The 12,400-nt window shown below is 34.2% G+C and overlaps 1 protein-coding gene across 2 annotated transcripts; it reads right to left on the bottom strand.

Moving 5' to 3' along the window:
- Positions 1-1,240: 1,240 nt before the first annotated feature.
- LOC149391895 (uncharacterized) lies at positions 1,241-7,842 on the bottom strand. 2 transcript variants are annotated; one of them, XM_089619300.1, is made up of 8 exons: positions 7,572-7,841; positions 7,031-7,263; positions 6,741-6,822; positions 6,346-6,456; positions 5,483-5,867; positions 3,070-3,376; positions 1,668-1,745; positions 1,241-1,556 (listed from the first exon to the last, which is right to left on the bottom strand). In XM_089619300.1, exons 4-8 carry the CDS (start codon positions 6,362-6,364, stop codon positions 1,506-1,508), a joined length of 840 nt encoding a protein of 279 aa, XP_089475426.1. In that variant the 5' UTR covers positions 6,365-6,456; positions 6,741-6,822; positions 7,031-7,263; positions 7,572-7,841; the 3' UTR covers positions 1,241-1,505. The 2 variants fall into 2 exon arrangements, with proteins under 2 accessions (XP_089475426.1, XP_089475427.1); XM_089619301.1 differs by lacking the exon at positions 6,346-6,456 and having other exon boundaries at positions 7,572-7,842.
- Positions 7,843-12,400: the final 4,558 nt, after the last annotated feature.

The raw sequence follows: 12,400 nt of genomic DNA, 5'->3' as shown, positions 1-12,400 counted from the left end.
GAATAACAAAAATTAACAAAGCAGCGGAGATTAACAAAAAATTAGAAAGAAATAAGAAAACGCTCAATAACAAAATTTGCCAAATATATAATTTTTAAAAAAATTCTAAATATATAAACGTGTATTAACTTCGAAAATTTTGGTTGATCAAATGTGGACTACAAGTTTTGTAAGCAAATTCTAGTAGAGGATACTGTAGTAATTAACATCGTACATAATAAAGACGCTTCATCATTTTTTGCTAGAGTGAAAATTTGGACGAAACGTTGGTTAGATTACAATTTCAACGTTTCAGGTGGCTTAATTCGACTAATTTTTCTTTTACATTTTGTACATGAGATTGAATAGTTAGGATTCTTAGTTTTTAGAAAAAGTAGTTTTGTGTTTGCTATACAAATTACCGTAATATCCTCGTACAAATTATTTCTAAGTTATCTATATGATATTTTAAATTATATCTCAATTCATAAATCGTGAGAATTTTTGTACCATAATACATAACTATTTTCTTTCTACCTCTTTTTTTTTCTATCTAAGAGTAAAACTTGTTCAAAAATTATTTGTGCATTTTATTGGAATGCCGTTGGAGTCCAGTAGAATTTTGCCTTGTTACGTCATCTTTTTTTCTTTTTGATTTTTTTTTTTAAAAAATATTATTCATATATATATGCATATAAATAAACATATTAATAATTTTTATTTAATTTTGAAGAACATGTCTATTTTAATCTTTTTACTATAATATATTTATTTTATCAAACGCTAAAATCAACTTTTGTTATCAACAACTATTTTATAAATAGTTTACCAAACACCTGTCAGTTTTAAAAAAAAAAAAACAGTTTTTTTTTCAAAAAACGAATCTAAAAACATAAACCTATGTCAAACTGGCCGTAATCAAATATGTGATTAAAGCATAATTTCTAGCGACTAGTCACTAAGTTGGTTGACCTAATAATTTCAATTGGCTGACAGCTGGATCGATTGCTTGCCTTGGAATTTACATGACTGTCTTTTTCGGTCACACGATTCACATGCTTGAAGCTGAATTTTGCTCATTATTGCAGATTAATTCACATATTTTAGTTTATGATAAAGCTCAAAGAATGTCCTTTTGTTGATGAATTTTGGTAAAACGATTATGACGAGCGAGACTGAGCAATGAGATTAACAACAAATACATAATTTTCAAAAAAAAAAGAAAAAAAAAGAGAAATTAACATATACATAAATATATATATGAGAAAAAAAATGATAATTATATTTGAGATATATGTAGATATATTTTATACAAGTAGAAATTATTGCGGTTAAAAACGTTGAAAGGTACACTACACGGTTTGTATAAAGTAGCAGATATGTTGATGAAAATCCCAACCGCTAACAAACAGTCGTGTCCGTGAACCACAGAGTTATATGGTCCTCACGTCTCAGACTCAGACTAGCCAAGCCAGTCCTAACCTATTATGTTCCTCTCATTTTACTACACACCAAGAAACACGCTTCTATTCAGAGTCCGATTCCATGGTTCCCATTGCCTTCAGGCCTCTTGGTCTCTGCATCATATATTTTACGCAAACACACGCCAACCGAAATGTTATAAAAAGAACCGAGAAAAAAATAAACATGATTATGTGCTCGAGAAAATTAAATTCGAGGAGTTTTACCTTCTTGGTGACTTTCTTCTCACGGACCTCGTATCTCTCCAAAGTCAGATCACACAGCCACGATCCTGGACTTACAAGCTGAAAAAAAACAAAAAAGAACGCGGAGAAATATTCAATTTCAAAGTTGCTTAAGACTTAAGCAAATGAGATAATAATTAAAAAAAAAAATTAAATAAAAGTGTGTGGTCCACTACGAAGCTGTAAGGCATTTACAATAATAATGCAGCAGCAGCGCAACAACCGCCATGATCCACTCAATTTTTATTTTATATTTTTTTACTTATTAAATTGTTAAAATAATGTAATGGACACGTCAATTCCTGACACTTTTGTCAGTTAGGAAGGGTCATCTGCTTTTTTTTTTTTTTTTAAAAGAAAGAGGAAAAGTCCTTATTCATCCATGTGACTTCCATCACTTCGAATTCCAAATACAGCTTCTCTTTTTTGCTCTTTATTTAAATTTAAAGTCATTGGAACATTTCTTTTTTCCCTATCCCCGTTTTTTTTTTTTTTCCGAGAAATTGCCTCATTTTCCACTTAATTTCGTAACATTTTGACAAAAAAAAGATTAATTTAACCAAAATGACATCATTTATGTTAACATGAAAGGCAAAAATAGATATCAATATTATTGACATAGATGGTGATATTTTAGACAAAATTAATCTTTCGTGGAAAGTGAAAAATGTTATGAAATTAGTGACAATAAGACAAATTTTTTTTTTTTTTACCTGAACTTAACGATTACTCATATTCTAAAGAGATAGAAGAGGTCAAATTCAAATGATACGGAAAAAAAATTCACGCAAAGTAGTGGGTATTTACCCACTTTTTTTTTTTTTACATTATTAGAATATTATATAAAAAAGAATATTCGATGTGTAACAAACATTAGGTCAGGATTAGGTACGAATAATACGCCACAACCGACACGTGTAGCTTTCTTTAACACTTGTTGTCCAATTTACGCACTTTTTTGGCTTCTTTACTCCATCCAAACAATATTATAATTTTAACCCTTTTTTTTTTTTGGTGAAAACGAAAAACAAGGGAAGTACGCCAGCTACGATATCTTCTCACCATGTATCTCCCAGTTTTATCATTTTCTTGTGAATAATAATAATAACAATAATAATAATAAACATGAAAACACGATTTGGAGGATTTGATCAGTTCATTGTACTAAACCACGTTATGAACAATATGATATTTCGCTAGCAGTTCATTTTTAAAGTATTGAATTAAAACACATTTTATTGTTAACCACTATTTAAATTTTATTAGGTTAGAGACACATTTAACTAAAACAATTACGTGAGAAATACATTCTATTTCTTTTATGTAATGATTCACTGTAGCTAGAAATTTATTTTAGAAAAAAAGGGTTGGTCTCAAGTCTTACATTGAGGGTGCGTTGAATGAACTTGGCTCTCTTCTTGGGTCTCTGGGGAAGTTTAGAGCCTTTGAAGGCGAAGAAATCTTCTTCCTTCTCTTTGTTGGTCAACGCAATCACGAACTTGGGCGGCCAAATCGCCGCCGGAACCGCCGGTTCGCCGCTGCCGGAGGAGGATCCACCGCCCTTCTTGCTATCGTGAGCCGTCTCCGACGAAGCCGCAGATTTATTGTTGTTCTCGTAACTGCCTTTCTTATCGTGCGCACCCCTATCCGGTGAACCCATTCCTCTCATAGCACTCGATGTCTCTGAGTTTCTATATAACCGAAAAGAAAATGAAACCAACTATATTAAATCCCCTATATCACACATCAACATGATTAGCCAAAAAAGGACGAAACCCAGAAATTTCAATTTAAAATTAAAAAAAAAAAAAAACATATGTGCAAGTAAAATATATAAAATAAAAGCGGTTGGGCTCTAGTAATCGAAAAATAATAATATAATAAAAAGAAAATGTTGAATCTTGATTCCTGATAAGCCTATTGAAATTACCGAAATGGCCTTTGGGTGTGTAATCTTAATGAATCGGTGTGGGTCTGGGAGAGCGATGAGAAGAGAGAGGGGCTTAAAGAAGTCTCTCAGACTGGTTTTTTTCAGCGGAAAGTGAGGGTGGTTTTTGGCTTTTCCTCTTAAGGTCCTTTTGCTTTTAACAAAGGAGAGTGTTTAATAATTTTTTCTATTTCCCCCCCGTATTAATTCCAACTAAAAAAACTATACCTATGAGGAGAGAGAAAGAGAGATTCTTTGTATGCAACGTGGACAAGTGCGTGTATAGGAGGGTTGCTTAGAGCCGCTAGATCAAGGAGAGCACTTTTTTGTTTGGAGAGAGAGAAGGGCTTAACTGAAAAAGAAATAAAAAGGGGTTAGGGTTGCGTGTAGAGGTTTGGACTGGAATGGGCATGTGTGTGTGTGGGTGGTGTGGATGATGGACCATAAAGAATAAGATAAATATATCTACATCTATAAATATATAATACTATTGACACTCTCTTCTTCCTAATCCGGATTTTACAGAATCAACGGCTCAAACCAAACCAGGATGGATCATTTGCTATTCAACTTGCCCCAAAATCCAATCTCATAAAAGAGTCAAGAGTGTGTGTTTTGCGCTGGCAGTTTAATCAATCAATTTATGGATATCATGTGATGGATGGCTGTGATCTACTGCTTTCGACTCCACGCTAATTTACTACTTAACATAGTAATCAAAGAAGGATCAAATGATCAATCAAACTATTAAGAGTTAGTTTTATTCAAAAGATGCTTATCACAATGACACAACACAAGTTACCCAACCACCTAATACCCATAAGCGCTCTCTCTTTTTAGACCCAAAATCTGCGACCACCTGAGCAAGCTGAGATATATAAATAAGCCTCAGACTAGTCAATTTCAGCCCAAACACTCCCAATATTCTCAATCTCACCCATAGTTACGTCCTAGACTGCCCAGTATTATGAATTTATGATAATAATTAATTAATATACGCAACTAACCCAGTAAAGTCTTATGGTACTAAAAGTCAATATAGCACAACAATGAAGAGAGCCTTTATCCAATCCTGACTCAGATCAGATCTCGATATTAGGCCAAAAAATACTGTGAACGTTTTTATTTACACGACTTCTATTCTCCTTCTTGACTAGAGTTAATAATATTGCTGGTAAAATTATCAGAGAGCCTAAATTGGTCAATATCTGCAACGGGTGGTTATTTATAGCCTAACTTCGTCGATTGTGACACCAGTCATAATTCGTAGTAGATTTCAGATGGTTTATTTTTGGTTCCGTTCTATATGAGAAAAGGAAACAAGAAAATTTATCCCACATTAACACACATTAGAAAAAGGAAACTAAAAGAAGAAAATCCAACAAACACATACTTATGTATCTCATACCTCAGCCCAATGTTGAAAATATTCTAGTCACACAGGCACAAGCAACTAGCCAGAAAACTACACCACCAATCAACTTGAACACATCTTTAAAAAAAAGAAATCTAACTATATCTATCTATCCACTCAACACAAACATTAGCTTCCATAAACAAATAAAAAAATAAAATAAAAAACTTATAAAATAATTTCAAAAACAAAAAAGTAGGTGGGACATCACGTAATGTCAAGAAATTCCCAAAATCAAGGATAAAAGGACAAATTTCACAAATTGCGTATTAGTCTTTTTTCAATTTGTTTTTTTCAAAATTAGCCTATATAAATATATTTTTTTAAAAATACACCCTAAAATTACTCGTTATACTAAAAAGATAAAAATAAAAGAGGTAACGAAGCAAAGCAAAGCGTGGCTTGTTTATGTCGTGCATAATAATGAATTAATGATAACAAGAGTAATTAAATTACCTTAGAATACGGTGAGAAGGCGGCGGAGGCTGAGGAGATGTGGAAGGCCTTTGACGGAGATTTAAAAACCCACCGGAATTGGGCAAATTAGCCGAGTCTTTATCGGCCCTGACGACCCGTCGGTCAACCCGGACCGTGGTCCGGTTCACCGGTCCAGAGGAGTCGTCCCCTTTGTCCTTAGCCTGGACCTTCATGCAGCGTAGCCTTTTCCTGTTCCCCCACTGCAATCCGAAATCAGACGACGTCGTTTGTCTTAACCCATCGCTACTAGACCTCACAAGAAGCGACCCATCTCCAACTCCCACGCTTGTTCTCTCTCCTCTACACACATTGCTGTTATTATTGTTGAGCCTTGCTGGGTCTTTCTCCATTTGCCTTTGTACACCTGTACCAATGAAAATAAATACAAATTATTTCTTTATTTTATTTAATAAATTTAACCAAGGTTTTTCATTGCTTTATTTTAAAATTCTTCTATTCTTCTTTTTATTGTTTCGAGTTTTGAGTTTTGACTGAGTGAGGCTGAATATATCTTAGAACTATCGAAGGCCACGAACGGTCCAGATTTTTACGGAGAATTTACAGGATTATTTACAGCCGTGAGATGAGAATACTTTCGTTCTCTCTCTCTCTCTCAGGACCTGGCAAATCTGGCGGCGAAGGTTTTTTCTGATCAATGGAATTGCAGATATCTCAGGCTTTCTTGTTTATCAGAAACTCCATTGATGATAAGGCTCGAATTGGATAAGAATTGGAAAGTGGAGATAAAAAATAAATAAAAAATAAAAAAACGAAAGAGAGAGAGTGTTTTAGGGTTTGCTTGACGAGATAATGAAGGAAAATAATAGGGGAAATATGAGTACCGAGAACAACGATTCTCATCTACTTCTGTTGCAGACGATATCGGAAGCGTTCGATGGAATTTCAGGCTTGTGTATTGATGTATGACCTTTTGCTCGAACAGTCGATGGATTCTGGAGAGAATGAGAAAACAGAAACAAAGAGAAGATTCAGTTTTTTTTTCTTTTTCTTTTTCTTGTCTGTGCTTGTTCTTCCGTTCATTTTCCTCGATTGTTTTTGACAAAAAGGTATCAGGAAATTGAGGAAAGCTAGGAGAAGAAAAAGAAAAGAACATAAAATTCATAGAACCAACCACCGACGAAGAAAGTTATGAAAGTGGATCGAAATCCACAAACGAGAGAGAGAAAGTGAGAGAGAGAGAGCGTTGAAGTGAGAGGAAATCCAAACAGAGCATTACCTTCAAATTCAAAATTTCACTTCAAGGACCTATATCCAGAGATCGAAATCGAATCGAGCCAAACAGATTATTGAGACACCTTCTGCAGATAAGAAACAACCAAACAAGAGAAAGAGAAGAAAAATCAGAACTTTTCATCCGAGAAACCAAACCAAACCCAGTAGAAAGAAAGAGAACGAAAACTGCAAAGAAACGCTCTGTTCGAAGACGACGAACATTCGCGTCGGTCGAAATCCGTGAATAACGACTCTCTTTCTCTCTGATCCACCAGCCAAAAAAAAATATCTCACCTATCTCAGCCAGATTCGGTCACTCTCGTCATCTTCAATTCACTGAAGAACTCTTCTTCTCGTGTTCTCCGAACAAACACCAATGCAATCTCCGCCAAGAATCTCAACAAGGCGATTGCAAATCAGAAGGCCGAAATTCCTTCAGATGTCTCAGGTACGCTTACCTCTTCGAATTAATCTCTTAAGACGGTTCGAATTATTTCCAAATATGGCTCGAATCTGTCAGAATGTACCTGTTCAAAGAAAACAAAACAGAGCAACATGTTAGCACGTAGAATCAAGACCGGAAAAAAAAAAAACAAACAAACAAACAAACAAAACAAAAACAAACTTGCTTGTGTTCTTCTGAAGATTCAAAATTTCTCGAAAATATCGTTAAATTGAACTTAAGCGAAAGGACACATCTCAAATCATCAGAATCAAGAGAAGTTCAATTCTTTCGAACGTTTATTCATCAAAACGACGAGAAATCGATTTTCAGAAACATTTTTTTCTCCAGGAAAGCGCAAGAGAGACAAGCTCTGTAATCTAGTTTACAGACCTATTGATTTCTCTTCTTTAGATCCTCAACATTTCACAGTCACAGAACGACTATGGCTCAAATTCTCTCCGAAACCGCCCTGTTGGACTCCCTCAGAATAACCAGAAGAGGAAAAGAGAATAACTCTTCGACAGAGAGAGTTTTTTTTTTTTCAAAATCAAAAGCGCTCTCTGTGAAGCTTTTTCGTCTTCTTCTTTCTTTCGCTCTCTCTCTCTGCTTCTTCTCTTCTTCTGCTGAAATAGAACGAACGAAATGCCCTCTCACCCTTTCAAACCAATATTTTTATACCCAACACTCCGTCACACTTTAACCGTCCGTCACCAGCCATTCTCCACCGTCGATTACCAATCCAACGGTTGATAATCCCCTCTCCCTCGTTCCGTCATCTCCGTCATCTCGTAAACCCGTTATGTATCCAAACCTGCGATTACGCCGTCACTCTTTCTAACGGAGTTTCCGACGTCGTCACATATGTCTTGTTTATTTGGTTTATTAAGCGGATTTAATATTATGTTGTTATTATTATTTATTTCTTTTTTTTTTTCCCTCGCGAACCGGTGTAACAGTGGATCAGCATTTAACTAAGGTTAAGTATTAACCGGGCTTTGGTGTAGGATTACCCACGTGAGACGATTGCGCTTTCTGTCTTGGTGCTTCGGTAAATCATCTACCGTACGTCAGAGATCGATTCCTCTCTGAGCCGACCTTGTTGAATCTTGACCGTCCGAATTGTCATTTCCAAAATATCCATTTTTTTTTCTTTTATAATTTTTGTCGTTTGCTTTGTGCATATTTGTTTTATGCGCCTTGATTCAAATGTATAAGATGTGGATATGTCACAGAAAGTAAAACTTGAAGTCTTAGTCCAGAGATGTCTCACTATGCGATACAAAAACGTAAAAAAAAAAAAAAAAAGTATAAACTGATTCCGGGAAATAAAAAAAGTAAACAAAAGAAAAAAATTAACCGTTTAGTCCTATGATCCCATCCCATGCATAAAATTTTCATCAGATAAAAAAAGTATTTGTTCAGTCAAACAAATTTCATTCATTTTTAGAGCATCTCCAATTAAGGTTAGATTTGCTCCAACCCAATCTTATTTTCTACTCCATTGAATATGAAAATTTCAAATATGAATTTCTCTTTTTATTCCACTCCATTTTAGAGTGAGATTTTAATCATACTAAAATAATTTAACTAATTACAAAACAATCCCAAAAATTAATGAATTCTAATATTTTACATGTAATTATGTTAATTTATCACGAAATCATTTTATATTATTCTAATTTGTTATAAACATTTATCCAAATTCATTAAAGTACATGGCATATATATTAAATTTTAGTACGCACTTCACTTTATAATTTTTTGTCGAGCATTTAAATGTTATATTTAATGTGTATTTATTTATATAAAAAATATATTACTTTGTATTTATTGGAAAGTCACATAATTGTTTTAAATTTATATAATATGTATAAAACTGTATAGTATGATTGGATACACAAGATACAAGTTACATATGTATGTGGACTATAATGTAATAACTAGGAAGTTAAAATTATTAAAATATAAGAGAAAATATGAATTATAAATTTTTTATGTAATAACTTCTCGGTATACAAGTTACATTTCTTTGTCTTCTCTTAGCTGGAAAGTCGATTTTCGGTTACTATCACATTAACAAGACAAGAAAAATGAGCTAAGAGGGCGCAGAAAGATTTATCCCGACGCACACTCTGACGCTCAATTTTAGTTCAGATAAAAAAAAAATGTGACATGGTACAAGTCTCGTCGCTAGAATTAAAAGAGAGATAGAGACAACTCGAGATGTGATTTGGGCAAGGATTTACCTTAGAGGCGCATCGTTGAGAGGGTATTTATAGAGGCGTCGTTGACTCGCAGGTCATCGAGGCAAGGCGATCATTGAGGGTTCGCAGCTTTGTATACACATCTCGTATTTACAACTGCAATAAATATTTATAACTGAAATAAAAACACCACCTTGGTATCCATCAAATGAAAAGAACACTTACACACAGAGGAGGACACCAAGTATATTTTCAGAATCCAAGAATCTCCAACCAATCTCTATTTTTACACCAAAAATTCATAATCTATATTTTATCAACTTTTACTTATTAATTATTACACTATAATTCATATATATTTAACTTGTATATTTTGTATTTTATATATATTATATAAATTTAAAATGATTATGTGACTCCAATAAATAAAAAGTAATACTTTTTTTTATATAAATCACTACTACAAATAAGCCTTTCTGGTGCGGAATGGCATTAGGTGCGACTTGTCGCATCTAAAAGTCGCACCTAATTGGGCATCAGGTGCGACTAGTCGCACCCAAAGGGCTACAAAAATGAAAAAAATTTCGCTGATTTTAAGTGGTATTGGATGCGACTAGTTGCACCCAATAGTTTTGAAAACATTCAGGTACGACTAGTCGCACATGAAAGTCAAAATAAAATTCGACGCTCAACTTCTCCCCTTCATTTTTTCCATTTGTCTGACGTGGAATTAATTTTTAGATTTTTTTTTTTTTTTACTTTCAGGTGCGACTAACTTTTTTAGGTGCGACTAGTCGCACCTATTTGAGTATCAGGTGCGACTTGTCGCACCTGATTACTAGGGTTAGTTAATAAACTCAGGTTCGTCTTCTTCATATTCTTCACTTCTTCACAGCCTCTCTCTCTCAAACTCTGATTCTCCCTCCCTCTGCGACTCTCCTTCCCTCTCTCCCTCCCTCTGCGACTCTCCCTCCCTCTCTCCCTCTCTCTTCTCCGAGCCTTCTCCGACGTCCAAGTCCGCGCGACCGCTCTTCTCAGACCGGTCTTCTCCTCCTCCGTCGGTCCTTTCCTCGGCAGCCGCTCCTCCGCGCTAGTCCACTCCTCCGCGTCGGTCCTCTCCTCAACCTTCGCTCCTCCGCGTCGGTCCGATCTCCTCCGCCTAAGGTATAATATTTTTTTGTGTATATATATATATATATATATGAAGAAAAAAAAATTAAATGGTTTAGTATGTTTTAATTAGTAATTTAGTATGTTTTAATTAGCATATATAATTAGTGTTAATAATTATTAATTAGTTTTAATTAGTAATTTAGTATGTTTAGTTTCAAATTCTATATATGTGTTTAGTATGTTTAGTAGTTTAGTATTTACGTTTCAAATAAAATAAATTGTTAGTATGTTTAGTTTGATTTTGATTGTTAACATGTATTAATTAATGTAATTATAGTTGTTAATATATATAGTATTTATAATTAGTTTAGTAACATGTATTAATTAATGTAATTATAATTGTTAATATATATATAATGTTTATAATTAGTTTAGTAATATGCTTAGGTTAATGTTTAGTTGAAATTAATTGTAATTGTAAAAGTTTAGATTAAATATTATTTTGAAATTGAAATTGTAATGGAAATCAAATTGGTTAATAAGTTGTTAGTTTAGTTAACTAATTAATTTATAGTTTAATTGTTAACACTTTGTACTTAATAATGAAATTGGTTATGTAACTAATTTTAAATTTTAAATGTTAGTTTAATTAAGATTTTTTTTTTTTAAGAAATAGTTTAATTAAGATTGAAATTGGTTAATTGTTTAAACTATTTTATTAGATTAGTTGTTTATGATATTGTAATTAATTAATTACTGAGTGATTGTTTTATATAGTTTTCATTGATAAAATGTTGTGACCGAGCCACGGAGGCTCGGTTTAAGGCTTAGTTAATTAATATGATAGTTTATGGATGGATTTTAAATGTTTTTAAAGTAGTTTGCAGGTTTTTGATTTAACAATATTATAGGGGAAACTCTGCCAAAATTTCGGTAGAGTTTTGAACCAATTAGAATCGAAATCCACTAGAAAAAGTCCATTTTAAAAAACAATCTATTTTCCAGGATTGTTTCCAGGATTTTGAGGCGCATCTTTCCCACAATTTCTACAATCCATTTTAAAAAAAATAAGATACCTTTCACAGTCTCTCTCTCATTCCTTCTAAATTCGCTCTCGGTCATTTAGTAAGACACCTTTCAATGCTAATTAATAATTCTCGTTGTCTTTCTCGTTCAACGAAATCAATGTCTAATCCAAGTAGAGATTGGGTTACCGAGAACGAGAGGTTGAGCTTGCAATATAAAACAGGGGTTAACGAGTTTATCCGCCTTGCAAGCAGACAACCGAACGAAAATGGCAAATATCGTTGTCCTTGCAAGTCTTGCAACAACGTGAAATGGCACGTCATCGGGGTCGTAAGGCATCACATCCTGGACAATGGGTTTACCCTAGGCTACACAGAATGGTATCATCACGGCGAGCGCCTTGTCCTTACTCATGGTGAAGACCCCATTGGAACTGATCAGAGAGGAGTAGGAGGATTGCACGACGTTCTGCATGATATCATGGACCACGAGGATTTCGACGACTTTGCGGTTCCGACTCCGAGCGACAGCTGCTCTCGTTTACACATATGCATACTCAGGCTTCCCCCACAAGCCCACATCCTCAGCCTACGCCGACATCAGCGGCAATGGCTGATAATGTGACGCCAGGTTCTGCGGAGTTTCTTCGAGATCGTCCTAGCGATAGCGGCAGTGGCCGAGGAGGAAGCAGCAGTGGCCGCGGAGGCAACTTATTTGGAAGAGGAAATTCCTCCATCGATAAGTTTTATAGGCAACAACGAAAATAGTTGGAGTTGTATATTTTTATATTAGCGAACAAACTCGTATTAGTTGTTTGTATATTAAAAATATTTTAATATGAAATATTAATTTTTAATTCTAATTATAATTCTATTT

This window comes from Urtica dioica, chromosome 7 (genome assembly GCF_054948205.1).
Source record: "Urtica dioica subsp. dioica isolate 48M chromosome 7, U.dioica_male_clone48M_v1_H2, whole genome shotgun sequence".
NCBI classification, from domain to species: Eukaryota; Viridiplantae; Streptophyta; class Magnoliopsida; order Rosales; family Urticaceae; genus Urtica; species Urtica dioica.
Note: the sequence above shows the minus strand (reverse complement) of the source record. Positions and strands in the feature narration are given on the sequence as shown.

Bases quoted from the DNA above. Each gene is read 5' to 3' on its own strand.
- LOC149391895 (XM_089619300.1), bottom strand. The intron at 3,377-5,482 runs GTAATTTAATTA...TCGGTTATATAG, and splicing joins CCTTCTCACCGTATTCTAAG to AAACTCAGAGACATCGAGTG. The intron at 1,557-1,667 runs GTAAAACTCCTC...TATATGATGCAG, and splicing joins AGAAGAAAGTCACCAAGAAG to AGACCAAGAGGCCTGAAGGC.